At 34.7% G+C, this 18977-nt stretch overlaps 3 protein-coding genes across 4 annotated transcripts; all 3 read right to left on the bottom strand.

Moving 5' to 3' along the window:
- Nucleotides 1-1015: 1015 nt before the first annotated feature.
- On the bottom strand, nucleotides 1016-3793 carry LOC113751447 (putative late blight resistance protein homolog R1A-10). The gene is made up of 2 exons (XM_027295460.1): nucleotides 1968-3793; nucleotides 1016-1880 (listed from the first exon to the last, which is right to left on the bottom strand). Exons 1-2 carry the CDS (start codon nucleotides 3764-3766, stop codon nucleotides 1127-1129), a joined length of 2553 nt encoding a protein of 850 aa, XP_027151261.1. The 5' UTR covers nucleotides 3767-3793; the 3' UTR covers nucleotides 1016-1126.
- Nucleotides 3794-11613: 7820 nt separating this feature from the next.
- LOC113752400 (F-box protein At3g59000-like) lies at nucleotides 11614-13179 on the bottom strand. Its single transcript, XM_027296512.1, has 4 exons — nucleotides 12661-13179; nucleotides 12490-12572; nucleotides 12148-12349; nucleotides 11614-11832 (listed from the first exon to the last, which is right to left on the bottom strand). The coding sequence occupies exons 1-4, from the start codon at nucleotides 13177-13179 to the stop codon at nucleotides 11614-11616; spliced, it is 1023 nt and encodes a 340-aa protein (XP_027152313.1).
- Nucleotides 13180-15607: 2428 nt separating this feature from the next.
- LOC113753679 (receptor-like protein EIX2) lies at nucleotides 15608-18728 on the bottom strand. Of its 2 annotated transcripts, XM_027297901.1 has the most exons (4): nucleotides 18275-18728; nucleotides 18085-18199; nucleotides 17132-17305; nucleotides 15608-17050 (listed from the first exon to the last, which is right to left on the bottom strand). In XM_027297901.1, exons 3-4 carry the CDS (start codon nucleotides 17250-17252, stop codon nucleotides 16005-16007), a joined length of 1167 nt encoding a protein of 388 aa, XP_027153702.1. In that variant the 5' UTR covers nucleotides 17253-17305; nucleotides 18085-18199; nucleotides 18275-18728; the 3' UTR covers nucleotides 15608-16004. The 2 variants fall into 2 exon arrangements, with proteins under 2 accessions (XP_027153702.1, XP_027153701.1); XM_027297900.1 differs by having other exon boundaries at nucleotides 18085-18728.
- Between the last annotated feature and the right edge of the window lie 249 nt (nucleotides 18729-18977).

Raw genomic sequence — 18977 nt, 5'->3', positions numbered from 1 at the left:
ATTTGAAATAGAATTGAAGTACAAAATCCGAAGGTGAGGGTTGCGCATTGTGCAGGCTTAAATAATATTATTAATGAAGAAATCAATAAGAATTTTCACCAAAATGGCTTTTCACGATCTGAATTCTTGAGAGCCCCGAGCTCTTGTACAAACTTCATGCTACAAAGCAAGCACAGATTAGTGAATTAAGAGCTAACAAAATGTTAACATGATTGAAGAACAGCTCTGCAGACAACAACATATAAAACATTTTCAGCTATGAACTCCCAATATGAGAATCAGAAGCAACATGATCAACTTATTGACAAAAAAAAATGGTCTAGAAGAGCCAACTTCATTAATGGAGTCATGAAGTTTCTTCATGGATCCGTTAATCTTTGGCATGCATCCTGACAATGAGGCTGTCATTTCCCATGCTTTCTTGTTCTTGCTGAAGAAGCCTAGCTGAAGTGACAGCAAGAGTGCTCGAATCATCCAAATCAATTATTTGCAGAGTAGGAATTTCTCCAACTCCACTAGGTATTTCAGCCAACTGTCTACAACCCCTGAGAATCAGTTGCTTTAGACATTGGTGTCAGTATTCACTAATAAGATTTGTATGTACAACAAAGTTTTTTAACCTGTGTTTAAAAAAAAAAACATAACAATCATCCATTATGTAAGAGCTATATAGACTTGAGAAACTCCAAGATTGAAATATAACACCAAAAATATTGGAATGGATAGATCGAAGCAAGATTGGGTCAATTTTGATGCACTTTTAGTTCATCACAAACACCTGTGGGTGGCCAGTAAGGAGGAATGTGCTTGTGCCAAAGTCAGATTATGAAGTTGATCAACAAAAGACATAAGAACAATCACCAGAATGGCTTCTCACGATCTGAATCCTGATAGCATGAGAGACCTGAGCTCTTCTACCACTTCAGTGTTAGCATGTCACAAAGCAAGTACAGATTAATGACTAAGAGATCAGAAAAAGTAACGTGAAGAAGAACATGGCAATTTGATTAAAAAAGTTTGGCAATGAACCGTCTAAGTTTGGATAAAAATGAACTTGATTAATTTGTTATAACAGAAACAAGTATACAAGGGATGACATCTCTAATGAAGTTTCTCCATGGATCTATCAATCTCTTTCTCTAGGATGTATCCTGACTATTAGGCCATCATTTCCCATGCTATATTGTTCTTGCTGAATAAGCCTTGCTGAATTCACGGCAAGACTGCTGGAATCATACACATCAATTATTTGCAGGGTAGGAATTTCTCCAACTTCACTTGGTATTTCATCCAAGTGTCTGCAACATCTCAGAATCAGCTGCTGTAGCCTTTGGAAATGAGAACAAGTTACTCCCCACTGAACTAGATCTGTCCCATCAATTAGCAGATATTTTAGTTGACAAAACTCATCTTCTTCCACTTGCCATTCTGGCCCTTGGAAAGCATAGTCTTTCAGTTTGAGTACTTCAAGATTGGGTAACAAACCAAGAGTTCTCATCTTCTCCCATGGCAGAAAGCTCCCGTTTAAGGTCAGTTTCCTAAGTTTTGGTGGGAAAGCATTCCAACCGGAGAATTGACCTCTTCCCAGAAAGACACATTTAAGTTTTTCAAGTTCAGCAAGGTAAAGAAGATCATCAAGGCAATTATGTGATGGTTGCATCACACAGATACCGAGTTTCTTTAAATTGGGAAGACAGGCAAACGTTTCCCTATAACAATTGGTAAAGCTTACAGTTGAAAGCTTATGTAGGTTGGTTAGGACAAGAGAGTTGCTTGCAATAGCTTTGGCTCCTGCAGGATGGGGCAAACAAGCACCATTCTTTATATGAAGATATCTTAACCGAGGCATCTTCCATATGTCACTAGGTAAAGTTACATTCCTGTCATGCTCATTAATTAGTGTTTGTAGATTCCCCAGCTGGGACAAGCATGTACCAAAATAAGTACGAGCGGAAAGTGCAAGATACCTCAGATGAACTAGCTGCGTTATCTCAACAGGGAAATGCTCGAAGAACCTAAAAAGAATCTCTAGTACCGTCAGCAACTTCAAATCCATCACAGTAACACGAGAATCTAGCATCTTATCGAATTCTGTCACTTGAAGTCGACCATAAAAGAGAATAGATCGACAATGAGGAATTGCAGGCTTCATGTAGTCACAATGTTCTATCCTGCTGCTGGAATTAAACATACCATAGGATCTGCTTATTTGATGATGGAAGCAGAGGCAACGCTTATAATAAGCATCTGTGGGAAAGAAATTAGCATCTGACTTCAGCACCAGAAGAAAATCTTCTTTTTCAACTTCTCTCAAGATCAAGTCCCTCACGAGATCATGGATGCCACAACTTTTAATACCACCATTGGATTTTCTCTTCCTAACCATAACTAGACTTCTACTCATTAGCTCTTGTAAGCACATCTCTGCCACTTCTTCGAGGGTCTTTGGCCATTCTGCTCTGAGAATTCCTTCAGCCGCCCAAAGCCTGATCAATCTCCAGACAGGGATCTCAAACTCTTGGGGAAAAGCTCCCAAATATAGAAAGCAAGCTTTGAGGTGATGAGGCAAAGACTTATAACTCAAGGCAAGAATGTCTAAACAATTCTCTTGATCTTTAGACTCTGGTGATCGTATGTCATCTGCAACAGTCTTCCAGCAATCTTTTGTTTTTCTGATGCTGGAGAGATGACCCGCTACGGCTAGAATTCCCAATGGTAATCCTTGGCATTTCTGAGCAATTTCTTTCCCAATAACTTCTAGCTCTGGGGGGCAACTTTCTTCCGAGAACACTTTGTGACGCAGCAGCTCCCAACTGTCATTTAGACTCAGGAAACTCATGTGATGATGATGGCTGTCCAGATTTACACACATATTGACATCTATTAGTCGACTAGTCAACACTATTCGACTTCCATTCCTGTCATCTGGGAAAGATCTTCTGAGATCATACAAGATCTTACCATCCCATACAGCGTCAAAAACTATAAGATACCTCTGACCCTTCAAAGTTCTATACAATAATTCAGCTAATTGCTCATTCTTTTCTTTGAAAATTTCATCACCAAGTCTGGTGAGGGAACACAAAAGGCCTAGTAACACGTCTCTCAGTACATATTTCTGCGATACTGTAACCCAAGCACGTACATAAAAATGATACTCAATCAAAGGATCATTAAATACCTTTCGAGCAAGGGTTGTCTTACCTATTCCACCCATCCCAACAATTGTAAGAATGTCCAGTTTATGTGGCAGTCCTGTAAGTTTCTCCTTGACTTTTAACAGATCATTGTCTATTCGCACGACAAGAGTTTCCTCTTGAGTTGAAGACCATCCTGATGCATGCTCCACCGAATGATTCCTAGCTCGCGGAACTTTGGTTGCAGCTGCATCTGATTCTTGGTAAATCTTTGACAACATATCCTTGATAGAATTTATGTCACTCAAAACCTCCATCATATGATGGTGAAGACTCAGCTCCTCCTCAAAGATAGCAGCATCATCCAGGGCCTCTGCTTTGATATACACAAATTCTTCAATAAAATCTTCCGCTTTATGCGCCATGTCTCTTATGCATCTCTCCAGATGTTTCATCATGGTATGATCATAGCTCCTATCTGCAGAATCTTGAAGCATTTCTTGGATGACAGAAATCTCTTCAGATACAGCTTTGAACTGTTTTACTTCATCAAATGTGAATTCTAATTTGCAATTCATCTTGAGCTGGTCTAATGTTTGCTTGAGGGAAGTGATAGCAACATAAGCCATCACTCTTTGTACATGGACATAGATACATTTCCGGAGGGTATAGCACAAAGAAGCAAAGTCTTCTCTAGATTTTGTTTTTACCTTTTAGTGGTTATTTAGTATTTCTTATTTAGATCCAAACACTTTTTATCATCAGACCAGCACTCTAGACTCGTGGGTCAGGGAGCAGAAATATGGTAGTACTGTGCTATATTGTTGCTTCCTTTCACACGAGTGGTTCAGTAGTTTTTGTCCGCACCATGAATATATCTTTCAGAATCTGCTGTCAAATTGGACCAAGGATGGAAGGAAGTAAAGAAGAGAGTAGTCAAAATTCCACACAAGCGGTCTCCAATGTTCCCAAATAAAAAGAAAAAAAAAAAAAAAAAAGAAGAAAGAGTTGTGCACAGAATGTACCCGATTCGTGACGCGCTATGAACTAAAACATCATTGTTAGGCGACTTGTAATTTAGGATAAATTACACTTTATCCCCCCTATGGTTTAGTATTTTTGTACGTAATCCCCCTATGATTTCAAAAGTATATATAACTCTCTCATGATTTGGATTAAAGTGTCAAAATAACGAAATTTGCAATCCATAACGGAGTCACCTAAAATGTCAAAAATATTCCTATGTAAAGTTGAAAATTATTTATTAACTACAAGGGGATTATCTGTATATTTTGAAAACTATAAAGAGGTTATATGATAAAACATAAAACCATATAGGATTAATGAGTCATGTATATTATATTTATATATTTTGGTCACTTCAACTATTTTAATTTTTAAACAAGGGTAATTTTGATATTTTCAAAGGTTTCGTTACGAATTATCATTCCATCACTTTGATACTTTAACTCAAATCATAAGGGAGTTATGTATAGTTTTTGAAAGTATACGAAGGTTATATACAAAAATACTAAACTATAGGGGATAAAATGTAATTTGTCCTGTAATTTATAGTCGCCTTGTGTGTTGGTGACTTTAGTTTTATCTCATCCCAAACTGTCCTCTTAAACATTTTCTTCTCCAGAATATAATATATACTAGTAATAACTCAACGTGCAAAAATATATTTTCCAAAATTATAATTTCAACATTTTTAAAAGTTCCGTTACGAATGATAATTTCTATCACTTTGACACTTTAATCTAAATCATGAGGAGGTTATGTATAACTTTTGAAACTATAGGGAGGTTGTATAAAAAAAAAAAAAACTAAACCATAGAGGGTAAAGTGTAATTTGTCCTTTTTATAATTATTGATAATTTTCTAAGAGTAATTTTATATATATTGACAGTGTATACCGTGTCAGTCTTGGATAAATAATAATTATGCAAAATTTGAATTTAAAACCTAACTTTTACACATAATATCATGGATTTAACGGTGATAATGTATATACTATTAATATATATAAGATTTACTCTTTTTTCTTTGGAGTTTTCTAATCAGTATGACATAATATAGTGAATTTAATCATCAATGTAACCTTTATTTTCTCATTAACTATTTATAATCTTTTGTCTTCTTATTAATCGTAACTTTCTTCTAAACCAAAGTGTACATAAAACATAGTTAATTGGTCAATTGTTTAGCACATAACAATAATTGGGCTAATTCTTTAGATTATAGCAAAAAAAAAATTTTTTTGGTCAATTGTTACACGGAAAACTTGTGTTTCCATACTATACCTACACTGCTGATGAAGCACGACAGGGTAAGCAAAATTTTTAATGGACTAAGCACGGCAGCCAATGATTATGCACAAAACCTTTTCTTACACTTTGGGGAAATTTTGATGGGTCAAGTAAAGTTAGGGTAACCAACTCCCAATAGAGAAGTTGGCCACCATCAAGCCCTGTCGGCCCTCATAGGTCCAGTTGGGTTCCTTCTAGAATAGGATAGCATAGACAAACACCTGAATATAAAAAAAAAAAAAAAAAAAGTAAGTTAGGGGTAACCTTTGATCCCTTATGTCTCCCGCTGTATGTACAACTGCAACAGCCAGGAACATTTTGGTGCATAACCAAAATTATTATACCTTAGATGGCGAAGTGAACGACCAGTCCCTTGTTGGGATTTCTTTCACTTTTAATTGGGGCTAATAAAAGAAATTCTGGAGATGGACGATGAATTTTAAATTTTGGTGTGGATTGGAAATGGTAATTAAATACAGGCTCCAGCAACCTCCTCAACAATTTGCCTCCTGTGAGAATCTTCTGACTGCATAAATTAGTGGTACGAGAAGGAACCAGAGTCATAGGAGAGCACATGTTAAGGATTGGAGATCAAGAGGGCAGAGAAATTAGCTTTTCTGCAAACATAGACAACAGGGAGGAAACCAAGCTTTGCTTTTGTGTGGATATGAAGCTGCTAATTGGTTGAGAACCTCCAATGGCAATAGGGAAATGGTTGGTGAATATAATTGTAAACGGACAATTTTAATTTTAATTACCAATATTTTTGAAATATAATTTATTAAAACAGTTTATTTTTCCTATTAATGTCATGATTGAGATACAATAACTCTAATTAAAAAATATGAGGGTAATTTATTTAGGTATAACAAAAACTAAAATCAATATATGTTTACACTCTTTACACTCTCTATTGCCAGCCAAGATTCATCACACTTTTTATATAGTAATAGTATTGATGATGATATAAAATAAGGAAAAAGGGCAAAAAAAGTTCTAATCTTGACCTGAGAGGAAACTAACTGTGTGGACAAGATTTATGCAAATTTGGATAGGTGAGATTAATTGTGGCTCCAGTCAAGTACAAACCTTTCTTTTTGTGTTTTTTAAGGTTAATTTGCCAATATCTGCAATCATCTATCTTTCTATCTTTCAAGACATGGCATAACGTCATTGTCTGTTTTTTAAATCATACCTTTCATTGTAAAACAAATTATGACAAAGGAAATGGACATCCGAACTCCTTTGTTATTCATTAAAAACATTTCCAGTTTCCAACTATAAATTGAATTTTTATGCCTCGCATTAAAACATGACCATATCCCTCTACCATGCTTCAATCTTCATATTACTAATCAAGAGTATTAAGCAAAGGAGAGTTTCCTCCAACAAACTACACCACCTAAAGTTTAGTATGAATATTCCTTCATGTTCATAATTGGAAACTGTTCTTTTTGCTTTATTTAGCTCTAGTTTAGTAATAAAATATAGACAAAGAAAAATTACGCAAGCCTTAGTTACTTGCATATCAAAATAAAAGAAAAGGCGAGTTCTTCTACTATTATTAGGCTATTGTTCAATATTTTCACCTTGCGAAAGTTGTCCTTAGTGTTTGGGTTTTGCACTCTTATTCAAATCTAATCAAGGTCAAATTTGGGTTAGATATATATAAATTAAGTAGTATTTTAGGGTCGAATGTTCTATACCTTTCTCTTAAATTATTTAGTGATTTCATAATTTAGATTTCATGAATGGTACTATTTTTGATTTTTTAAATGCACGACACTATTTCTTTTTTGTTTCCTATTTAATTTTGCCTTTTTACTTAGGATTATTAAGTTAAAAGATAAAATATTATCATTTACTTTTTAACTTTACTAAGTTTGGCAATGTTTTCTCTTTATTTACCCTCCCACTAATAAACTTCAAACCAAGTTTCTATATAGGTAGAGTCACTTCTTACTTATTTAAATTAGAAAGGCATGAAAGCCACTTTTTATTTAGGAAAATATTATTTGCACTCCATTTTTTATTATTTGCAATTCCACCATTTGTTTTATCATAAAGTTTAATTAATGAAAACTATATGATCAAAATGATTATTGAATTGTGAATAACAAAAAATGGAGGTGTAAATAATATTTCGCCTTACTTATTTAAATTAAGAAGGCATGAAGGATGTTATATTTGTTATCTCTTTTTATGGTCTTATAAAAGTCTTAATTGGAGTAGAATTGTAAATAACACATGGCAATCGGGAACGTGATGAGTTGAAGTTCAAATAGGATAACATGCACATTAACTAACAATTTGTAATGAAATGATTTTAAAAAGTAACAAACAATTTCAAATGTGAAGAGTAGATGCGGAAGTTGAGAAAATATATTTTATAAATTAAATTAAATATGAATTGCAAGAAAAATGGAATTGAGAGCGGGACGATGTGTGGAGGATTGATGCTAAAAATCCCTTCCCAAATTTATATAGATATAGATACTTTCGTGTGTGTCAAAAACGATGTTATTCCTAATTTTGCAAAACACCCATGTAAAATTTATATATCACATAAATATCTACAAACAGTTACTCATCCATATATTGACCATCAACAATACTAATAATAAAATTTTTATTTTCGTAACAAAATTGTACTATGTTAAATCACTTATTTTACAAGTCATTTACAATAAATAATTGGTACATGTTGGATACTTAATAGTGAAATTGAAACTAGATACGATGATAAGCACTATTAGTAGAAGAATGGGACTAACTCTGCATCCATTATCAAGTACTTTATCAATTATTTTGGAATTTTGTCAGACACTTGTGATTTACTCTCAATGTATATTCACATCTTTCATAATCATTTACATGGAGACAACAATAACAACAATCAATTCTTTGGAGATTACCAACAAACCCACATTTGCGACACTTAAATTGACAGTTTTGCGTCATGGAATAGTACAAAGTTCTTTGAATGAGAGCAAGAAAGGAATAAGAAGAATGATATGCATGGATGAAGAGGTAATACTATTTTATGTCTAAATTAGTTTGTGTCAATGTATTACCTTCTATATATCTATGATTTAACATCCTGTGTAGTAATAATAATTTAAGAAAATTATGGAGAGCATTTCATGAGTAAGATAACTAACGAAACCAAAATGAAAATTGTTGTATACAATATACTCATACTTTAAATTTCCCCCTTTTAGGTTTGACACCATTATAATCTCACCTTTTGGGAAGATATTGCTCAAAATGAAGGACAAGAACTACAACTAATTGCTAATGACAAGCCAGTCATAGCAATTAGAATTTAGAAGAGTAACAACCAATATTTACCTAGGTGCTCTCATGAAATTTTCTACTTAACCAACTGAGATACTTTCATTTTTCACATGATAATATCATTTTTTTAAATTTTCTTTACAGGAGAAACACAACTTAAAACCACTGCACTCTCCACATTGCATATACAACTGAAATGCCCGGAAGCAGAAAAACTGAAAATATGGTAAATATTCTATTTACTCCAAAACAATCTTACAATTCATAATATTATTCAATTTAAGCTCATTATTGTCAACTAACATATACGTGCATCACTTAGGTTGAAAAACTCTACCGAAGCAACAAAAATTGAGGAGCTTTCCACGAAGAAAAAAATCAATCAAGCAGTAGAAGCCAAGCTTAGCAAGATACTTGAAGATCCAGCATCCTTAATTGAACTAAACAAATTATTCATTTCATTAAATTCAGGGTAAAAAACAAAAAAGCCCCTTGTGGTAAACCTAATACACAGAAAAATCGCCCATGGTTTCAAAATATACAACACGACCCTTCATGCTTTAAAATAAATTGTAAAGGTGACGGAATCCATTAAACTTAACGGAAATGGACGAAATGACCAAAATGCCCTGATATAAATAAGCAAAAGACAGTTCAAAAAAATCATTTGTTTTATTCTCTAAATAGAGAGAATTGAGGGTTAAGGGGTAGAATAGGTATATTTAATAAAAATTAGGTATAAATTTTTTTATTAGGTTCCAATAAGTCATTTCTGTTAAGTTTAACGAATTCCGTTACCTTTATAATTTAGTTCAAAGCATGAGGTGTTGAGTTGTACATTTTGAAATCATATGTGGCTTTTCTGTGTATTAAACTTACCACAGGGGATTTTTTTTTTGTTTTTTACCCTTAAATTCATTCTATTTAACCACTAAAGAGCATTATAATCTTGCAGAACAAACTATATTGGTTTAGAGCAGCAATTGATGACGTGGAAAACATCTCTAATCCTTGGTACAACGCATGCACAAAGTGTTACAGGACAATCATTAACACGCCTACCGGACTAGAATGCCAGAAATTGTGGAACTCATGCCATTGAAGATATACTCAAGTAATTAATATTAAAATAGTATTATATGATTTAAATAAATATTACTTATTCTTGATTGCATACAATATAGGTACAGGTATAGATTAAACATAAATGTCAGAAATGATAGCTACCATGCAATAGTTATCCCATTCGAAGATACAGCAAAGGTCTATGTAGGATGTCTAGCCAGAGAATACAAGGAATCAACGGAAAAGCTACGCCCAAAAAACCAACAATATCTACTCCATTTACATCTTTCATGAATCTTACACAATGCATCCAACATAATTTAACAGGATAACACAACATCAAAATACTACATCAACCTGAAGTTGGCCAAGTTCAATGAATCAGGGTACAGATTCTTATTGAAGATGAATCAAAGAGTCGAGTCTGCTAATGGAATCATTAAGCTCATTGCAGAGGCGATAGAAAAAGTTACTCCAGAGGAAAAAGAAGCTCAGAAAGCAAGAAAGTAGCCATAAAAAAAGCAGAAACAAAACAAATCCACAAAAAAAGGCAAACCTGAAGATTTAGAGATCATTGATGATGATGAGAAAAGTATCAACCTTATGAAAAGCCAAAGAACAAAAAGCAGATAGTTCAAAGAAAAGTTTGAAGAAATATCTTTTCGTGCACATTACTTCGAATTCTGTTTTTTAATTATCCCTTACTACAACTTATTTAGTTAGTTTACCTTATAAACTTATATAATTATATTAAGAATTGTTACATAACTTGATGACAATTTCTTTTTTTCATGCACAGCTGAAGTCTTCGAAATTTCTTTTCATGCACATTACATTATATCACACACGTGCAATTTACTAGTAATTCTCTTATTATCGACTTTATTGTGCTAGTGTGTTTATTTTCCTTCGGCAAACCCCAAATCCTAACTGCACCAAACTATCCAAGACGTGGATCAATCCCTTGTATCTACTCTCTGCTATCATTTGTTTTTGGTGTCACACATCTCATTTTTGGGATGTGATACAAGTTTTGTTACAGTGGAAAATTCTTCCATTTTTAAGGTGTGTTTGTTACGGTAGAAAACATCTAATTGACTTGAGTTTCATACCATACATTTAACTGATGACACCTTTACCTCCAAGATAAAAGATGGCAAATTCACATAATTAGAAGTGAATCATTATATGATCCTGAACTGCTGCAGCTTTATCGAGATCAGACGAATCAGTATCTCTAGTTTAGCATCCTTGGAAACTTTGGCAGAGGGAAAGTTAATCCTACTATAGAAGAGTCTGATTAAAAGAGGATGTGAGATGTGGTATGTAGTAGCAGGTAAATATTTGACACTTTTCAACTTTGGAATATAGGCCATCACACTTTAATCCCATCTAAGGCATCATCGACTATCATTCTATTTCTTGGAAGCATAGCTGAAAATATTGACTGTTTTTGTTTTTGTTTTTGTTTTTTCAGCATCAATCAACAACAACAAAAGTTTCACCATTACAAGTTAAGCCACTACTTTCAACTTATTGCCGTAAGAAATCAAACTTCAACATAAAGGGAGCTCTACTTAAAAGGCCACTTCATGAGCCACATTCAGGCCTCTGCGTACAATAACGGGTCAAAGATTTACTACATATCTTTGTTAAGAAAAAAGCAGAATCCCAATAATGAAAGCTTCTTAGTCTCAATATATTCATAAATAATGTCAAGGTTCCTTCTTTTTCATGGATTCAAAACTGAATAATGACATTTTCTGTCGTAGCATCAACGGCCAACGTAGTTGTAGAGACGCTCACCATTCTAAATTGAAGCTAATTGCTCTTTGAACACCACTACTATTGTTGGGTTCTACGTCCAATAAAGACTTCCAACCAAAAATCTCAGGTTGCCACTTTGTTCCAGTCCTCTTCATGATCACAACTTTGACATCCTTTAGATGGTTGTACCAAAACTTAATTTCTCGCCAATGAATCGATCTCTCCAACAGTAGATAGTAGACAAAATCTGTGAACTGAATAGTTTTATTATGACAACACCTTTGCCAGATAACTTTAGGACGGCAACTCCAAAAGCATCCATCTACAAGTGCTGGACCCGCACGAGCTTCAATTCCTAGTGCTGGAGCTTCTATGGATAACATTTCAATTTCAGGTCCCGGTTTTACTGCTTCACCTCTAATATCAGGTTACAGAACTGGGACCCACATGTCTAGATAAATTTTTGAATGGATCAAATTCGTTAACTTATCTCTCAATTTGGCAAACCATGAATTGTCAATCTGGTTGTTAAGTGGGAACAAACAGATGAATTCTCGATTCCCAATTACTTGAGGAAGCAGTAAACCTACACGGGGGATGCTGGCGCCCATACATGCAAAACGAACAATATTTGGAGCATCAACCTGCAACTCCTCCAATTTTTTGTTAAACTTCAACTGAATGAGTTTCAGAGACTCGCTAGAAATTTTGACAGTGTTTAATAGATCACAAGAAGTAATCTTTAAATCCTCAACGTGTGGCAACTTAGTCCTAAAATGATCAAAAAAATTGTCACTGATGCCAATATGATCGAAAACTAAAAGCTTAAGATTAGTGAATTTACTCATTCGGGGCATGTTGTCATGAAGATATCCAACACCCTCACGAGTCAAGGATTCCAAATTCGGCACATCAATTCAACACTCTGCTCTTGATTATAGTAGACAGACAATTCTTTGAGTTTTGCAAGATTGTTCAGCTGAATCGTTCTTAACTTCAAACATCGGAAAATATTCATAAATTCCATCTGTCTGCAGCTTGAAAGGATCTTCTGCAGCATTTCATCACTTAGATTTACATACTTGAGAACCAGTCGCCCGAAGGTTGCTACACATTACACCTCCTCTAAGTTGGTGCTCAAAGATGCACCCTTGCAGAAACAAATCTTCAAGGGACTTTGTCTCAAGAATTGTCGGAGGCAATATGTACGAAGAAAACACAACAGAGAGATGAAGCTTTTTCAGGCCATTTCCAGCAGCAACTTTCATCCATTCATTCACAGATTCATTGTCAGATGAGTCATACCCAAGCCTCATCCGAAGCTTGAATGTATGTATCCCAATCTTCTTTTCCTGGTAATTTAGCAAAACCTTGTCCACAAAAACCCGGAACATATGTTGTTTACGTTTTCGTTCATCAGGAGTTACAAACTCTCTTTCGAAGTAAGGTTGCTCGAAAGTTAGAACTGGACATGTTTGCCATCCAGTCAACCATGCCTTAGACAATAATCTTGCTTGGGCTGCTTCTTTAGCTGAGAGGAAATTGCAAAGTATGTGTTGTATAATTTCTTCTGGCAATTTTGATATCCCTTCTTCTTCCATGTATGCCCTCCTTGCCAAATCAGTAAAATCCCAATTGAAGTCCTGCAGGGGAGAGGTAGCGATGAAAAAATTGGAAAAAGGAAAAAGCGAAACTTTTGTTAACAAGAAAAACCAAGACAGGTGGCTGGATTAATTACAGAAGAGCCAATATAGAACCTAAGAGACAAAAGATCTCGAACCAAAGCTGGAGAGAACCAATAATAATCACAGGGGTTATATGTAATTTATCCTTAAATTTTTTAAAGCAATACAAGTGTCAATTTTTGTGTCATCGTGCAAGGTACGAAATACCTACAAAATATCAAATATAAAGTTCTTTAAATCTAGATACTGTAACTCCAAAATTAAACCATGTTTTCTATTACCAACTTATTCAGTACAATAAAAACACAATTGCATTGACATGGTCTTACATTGTGGAAAATTATTCACGTATGAAGCTGTGTAGATATTGGAAAGGGCAAATTTCAATTTATCTCCCTCTGGTTTAGTATTTTTTTTACATAACCCCCTATTGTTTCAAAAGCCCTCATGATTTGAATTAAAGTGTCAAAATAACGAAAATGATCATTCGTAATGGAATCGTCTAAAATATCAAAAATACCCTTATGTAAAGTTAAAAATTATTTATTAATCAAGGGGGGTTATGTGTATATTTTGAAAATCATAAGGGGGTTATATGGTAAAACATAAAAATCATACGAGGTTAGTGTGTCATGTATTTATAACGGTAATTTTGACATTTTAAAAGTTCCACTACGAATGACTATTTTCGTCACTTTGACACTTTAATCCAAATCATGAGGGGATTATGTATAGTTTTTGAAATTATAAGGGGGTTATATAAAAAAAATGTTAAACTGGGGATAAAATGTAATTTGCCCTATTGGAAAAGCTGTGTAGTCATACGACGGAAGCTACTTCATCAAGTTAAAGCCTTTGGGTGCCTAACAAAGTTGACTTAAATGGCAAGCCTATTTGCGACTTTTGGATATATTTCCAGAGGAAATCATTGGAAGTTCAAAGAATTTGCAGCATTAATATTGGGATTAATCTGTATGCAGTTTCAATCAAAATTAAAACAAAAATAGTTAAAGAGAAATAATGTAGATTTGATTCTAAATATTTAAGGGTTATTGGGTAGCAATTTAGTCCACAAATCTTGCATGAGATATAGAAAAAAAAAATTAAACTAGCTTGCTCCTGTAAATAAAAGTACTATACCATTGTACAAAAGAGAAACATTTTTTAACTTGTCCATCCATTACCAAGTTTTTATGGATAAGAGACGAGGAAAATCTCTTAACTTTCCAGAGCTTGACTAGTATTTGCACAGGGATTGCTACTTGCAAGTGATAATCCGTGGCATTCTTCTACTATCTTCTCTCTCTTGTCACTTATGTAATTTTTACAAAAATTTTTACTTCTAATGCCAAAGTGAAATCATGATTAATTACCTGTTAAGATTACATGGAGTCAAGTACTTAAATTAATATGCATAAATAAATTAGAGTAAATTTTATATACACTGATAGTGTATACACTATCACGGTTGGATGTATGACACATATGCAAAATTTAGGTTTCAAATTCAAATTTAAATTATGTGTCATGTATCCAATGGTAAAAGTGTATAGACTGTCAGTGTATAGAGGATTAATCCAACAAATTAATACTGCAATTTATTTTTTGTGAATACATATAAACTTTTTATTGATGTAGAACTCGGAGCTTACAGGAGGAGGACTAATCCTCAGATTACATTTACATTTGGAGATACCATATTTCGAAATGTAGGCACAAAAAGACACAATAAAACTAGTAATATCCCTTCTCAAAACACCTGGAAGAAAGTCTCCTTTCTAAAACCACATCCCACAATAGCACTAACAACTTGAATGGTTATAGGCATAGCACACTGAAACACAACAAAATACAAATGTTAGTAAGTGTTCTTTAAGGAAAAAGAAAACCCCTTTCATCCTCCATTGCTCATTGGATGTAGAATAAACACTTTCCAAAGACTCAGAATATTTTTGTTTCTGTACATATTATGGTATGAAAAAAAATTTTAAAAACATGAACGCATGATTAGCAGTTACTTACGTTTAATTTATGTAAGACAAATTGGTTCAAGTATATTATTATGTCTTTCGCGGCGAAGAAAAAAAATTAGAATTGACATTTCAAACATTGTTGCTATGAAAATTTATTTTGATGCTTGACAGTCATGTAGAAGTATTTTTTTATTTTAATGGAGGTTATGTGGTATGTATCCGAATATGCTAGTATTAGAAAAAATAATGTTTAGACTTGCAAGAAATATTAACAAAAAAAATTTATATGATTATATCCACTATCTTACTGTTTCTGTAGAAATTTTGATATCTTAGATCAACCAACTATAGATAATAATATTCAATCCTGGTTTTCTATTTAAGCACTCGGATTCATTTGTTCATAGAGGATTATAGCATAACTAAACCTAAATGCTTAGTTTTGAGCACTTAGGTGCTTATTATCAAATTCAAGTAGTTATGGATAACCAGCTAATTGTGTTGTGGCACCTTATTGCAGAATAAGAAAAAACAGAATATAAGCGCTTTTGTACATATACTTGATGGAAATTCCTCCGTAGCCGAGCAGTCTTCAATGTGATCATAACCCAAATTCTGTCATTGGCATTTTCCAAAAATTTGAAGAATGCATCGCGCCATGACTTCTTGAATTGAAGGATTCCCAAAATTCCCACGACACCAACACTGAATCCCGGTCCTAAACCAGCATAAAACCATAAGAAATCAGACTCGCTGTGACCTTTACCATCAAGAATGGGTCCGTCCATTTTCTGGCGGCAATTCGTCTGCAGGGCAGCTGTTGAGTGGCTTCCCACAGAGTCCAATATTTCCCTCATAGATGGATGGATCAGTCAAGGTCTGAAGTTGATTTCCAGATGGTATTGGTCCTGATAGCTTATTGTATGACAAATTCAGGGAGCTCAATGAGTTTAAACCAGACAAGCTTGGAGGGATTTCCCCGTTGAGTTCATTCATCGACAAATCAAGTGTTTCAAGTTGCTTCAAATTGCCAATCTTCTGGGGGATCCTCCCATTTAGATGGTTTTTTGAAAGGTTAAAAATTTGCAACCCAACGAGATCCATTATCTCATCAGGGATTTCACCAACTAAATTATTTGCTGAGAGGATAATTGATTTAACAGACAATAAGTTTTTTGAATACTCAAGTTCTCTTCCTCCCTTCAAGTTTAGAAGTCTTAATTCAAAATAATTGATCATTAGCAAGTCAGCTGATGCTGCTTCTCTTGATACCATCATTGTGAAGTTATTAAAGCAGTGAGGAATAAATCCTGATAAATTATTGTGTGCTAGGTTGAGCACCTGAAGATGCAAGAGTTGGCAGAATTTATCAGGAATACCTCCACGGAAATTATTTGACTCGAGTCTCAGAAACTTCAAGTCCGATAACCTTTCCCCAATCCACACTGGTATAATATCCTTTATTCCATTTTCTCCGAGATCAAGGATTTGCAATCTTATCAGGTTTTGCATTGACGATGGAAGCTTCCCATCAAATTTATTTCCGCTCAAATGCAGAGTACCAAGTTCCTCCAAGTTACCCAGTGAACTTGGAATCTGACCACATAGGTTGTTATCTGACAAACTTAGGGCGACCAAATGTCGCAAGTTACCCAAGCACAAAGGAATGCTTCCAGACAAATGGTTGTTGGATAGATCTAAAACCATTAAAGTTTTCAGCCTGCACAAGTCTTCTGGGATACTACCTGTGAAACGGTTGTAACTGAGGTAAAGAGACTCTATTTTTATAGCCTCTTTATCAACATCAGCAACTGCTGCATCAAATAATAATAATAGTAATAATCAGCTACTATTTCCTGCAAATGAACTTCGTGAAAGATCCAAATTCAAAATACCTGTTGCAAATGATTTTAGAGATCCTTCCAAATTGTTACGGGAGAGATCTAAGGCTTTAAGATAATTAAAATGCACTCCAAACCAGCTGGGTATGGCATCCGAAATGCTCACATTTTGCATGAATAACACTTCAATCTCCTTTTGGGTCCGTAGCCAATTTGGAAACTGGGGCCCTGTTTCGATAGAATCCATCGTAATGTGCCTTAGTTGGAAAGGAGGAACCCAAGAGGAGCTCACGTGCAGAGAGAGGAAGTTATAAGAAATGTACAAACTATTTAGCTCTCTGAGTTTCACAAAATGGTGTTCAGATAGTACACCAGTTAATGAATTTCTATCTACTTCTAATGTTTGTAACTTGGTGAGTTCCCAAAGACTTGAAGGAATCGTCCCATTTAACTCATTAAAGAACAAATATAGTCGAGTTAGTTTCCGAAGCTGACCTATTTCACTTGGTATTGACCCTTGCAAGTTATTTTCGGACATCTGTAAACTTGTAAGACTGCTAATGTTGCAAATGCATTTCAATGTTGAAGTATCAAAGCGATTTCCATACAGATCGAGTTTAACTAGAGATGTCATTTGCTCAAATGTATCATGAACCTCACCACCTAGATAACAAAAACGAAGATTAAGATCTTGGAGGCCCGTAAGGTTACGCAGCCAAGGAGGGATGGTGGGGTTGATAAATTGATTGGCACTGAGATCCAAGGAAGAAAGAGATGTGGAATTGACGTGTAAAAGATGAGGAACGGTAAGTCCACAACCCTCTAAATCTAGTGCTTTTAGCAAAGGAAGCATGTTAATTGCCCTGAACACATCTTGAGCACCCGAAAGGTCTACACTGTTTAGGGACAGTGTTTCAAGAGAAGAGAGCCTAGCGACCCATTCAAGATCATTACTCGTCAATTTATTTTGTATAATTCGACGTAAAGCAACACCAATATCTAAGTACCTTAAATGCGAGAGATTTCCCAAATGATGGGGAACTTCACCAACAAACCCTGCATTTGAGAGATTGAGGTATCTCAAGTCTTTGAGCAATCCAAGAAATGTGGGAATCCGGATTCCTGAAAAATTATTCAAGCTCAGGTCCAAGTGTCGCAGAATGGTCAAATTGACCAAAGATGGGCTTAAATGATCACCTCCCAAGCAAGATCTGCAATGATACCAATGACTATAAAATTCGAATCCAAGTTGTTCCGAATTGCATAGATCGAGTTTCACCACATGGCCAATTACTTTGTTGCAACTAATTCCATCCCATGAACAACAATCTTCTCCAATCCACGATGATAGACGATTTGATTCATCTATCAAGCTATCTCTGAATTGAAGAAGAGCTTGTCGTTCACTTTCAATGCAGGTGAAATTTGAAGAATGAGCTTGTCCAGTGCAGCCAAGTGGAATTTGGCTGGTGACCAAAATAGTTATGAATAAGAACAAGGACAGCAATGAAGAAGTAGTGTCAAGAAAATTCGGATGCCTCATTGGATTTCTTTGGTACATTGGTTATTTGATGAAACAAGGTCAGATGGGTGGTACCATTTATACAAGTGATAAAGGATCAGCTGCGGCTGTTAATGTTCGTAGGAAGGTGATAAAACCACACAACAGCCCTTGCGAAAGTCTCACAGCTGTTAAGAACTTTATCCTTTCTGATGCTGACAATTTCCAGAATGAAAAGTTGTTCGAAAATTTTAATATCCGAATTTGGCAATGGCATGGACCAATTGATTTATGATGTGCTAGGATTAATCAACCAAAGGTTCCCCCAACATTTAAGGGGGCAGTAAAACAGAATATGATTTTTATTTATTTGTTTCATGCAAATTCTTGAGAAATTTG

This window comes from Coffea eugenioides, chromosome 11, assembly GCF_003713205.1.
Source record: "Coffea eugenioides isolate CCC68of chromosome 11, Ceug_1.0, whole genome shotgun sequence".
NCBI lineage: Eukaryota > Viridiplantae > Streptophyta > Magnoliopsida > Gentianales > Rubiaceae > Coffea > Coffea eugenioides.
The sequence above is the reverse complement of the archived record's forward strand: the minus strand, read 5'-3'. Positions and strand labels throughout refer to the sequence as shown.

Bases quoted from the DNA above. Each gene is read 5' to 3' on its own strand.
- LOC113751447 (XM_027295460.1), bottom strand. From the start codon at position 3,766: ATGGCTTATGTTGCTATCACTTCCCTCAAGCAAACATTAGACCAGCTC. The intron at 1,881-1,967 runs GTATCTTGCACT...TGAGCATGACAG, and splicing joins ACGCAGCTAGTTCATCTGAG to GAATGTAACTTTACCTAGTG.
- LOC113752400 (XM_027296512.1), bottom strand. From the start codon at position 13,179: ATGGAAGAAGAAGGGATATCAAAATTGCCAGAAGAAATTATACAACAC. The intron at 12,573-12,660 runs GTATGTAAATCT...CGATGTTTGAAG, and splicing joins TTCGGGCGACTGGTTCTCAA to TTAAGAACGATTCAGCTGAA. The intron at 12,350-12,489 runs GTGCCGAATTTG...TGATCATTTTAG, and splicing joins GAGCAGAGTGTTGAATTGAT to GACTAAGTTGCCACACGTTG.
- LOC113753679 (XM_027297900.1), bottom strand. From the start codon at position 17,252: ATGCAAAATGTGAGCATTTCGGATGCCATACCCAGCTGGTTTGGAGTG. The intron at 17,051-17,131 runs GTATTTTGAATT...TATTTGATGCAG, and splicing joins TCTAAAATCATTTGCAACAG to CAGTTGCTGATGTTGATAAA.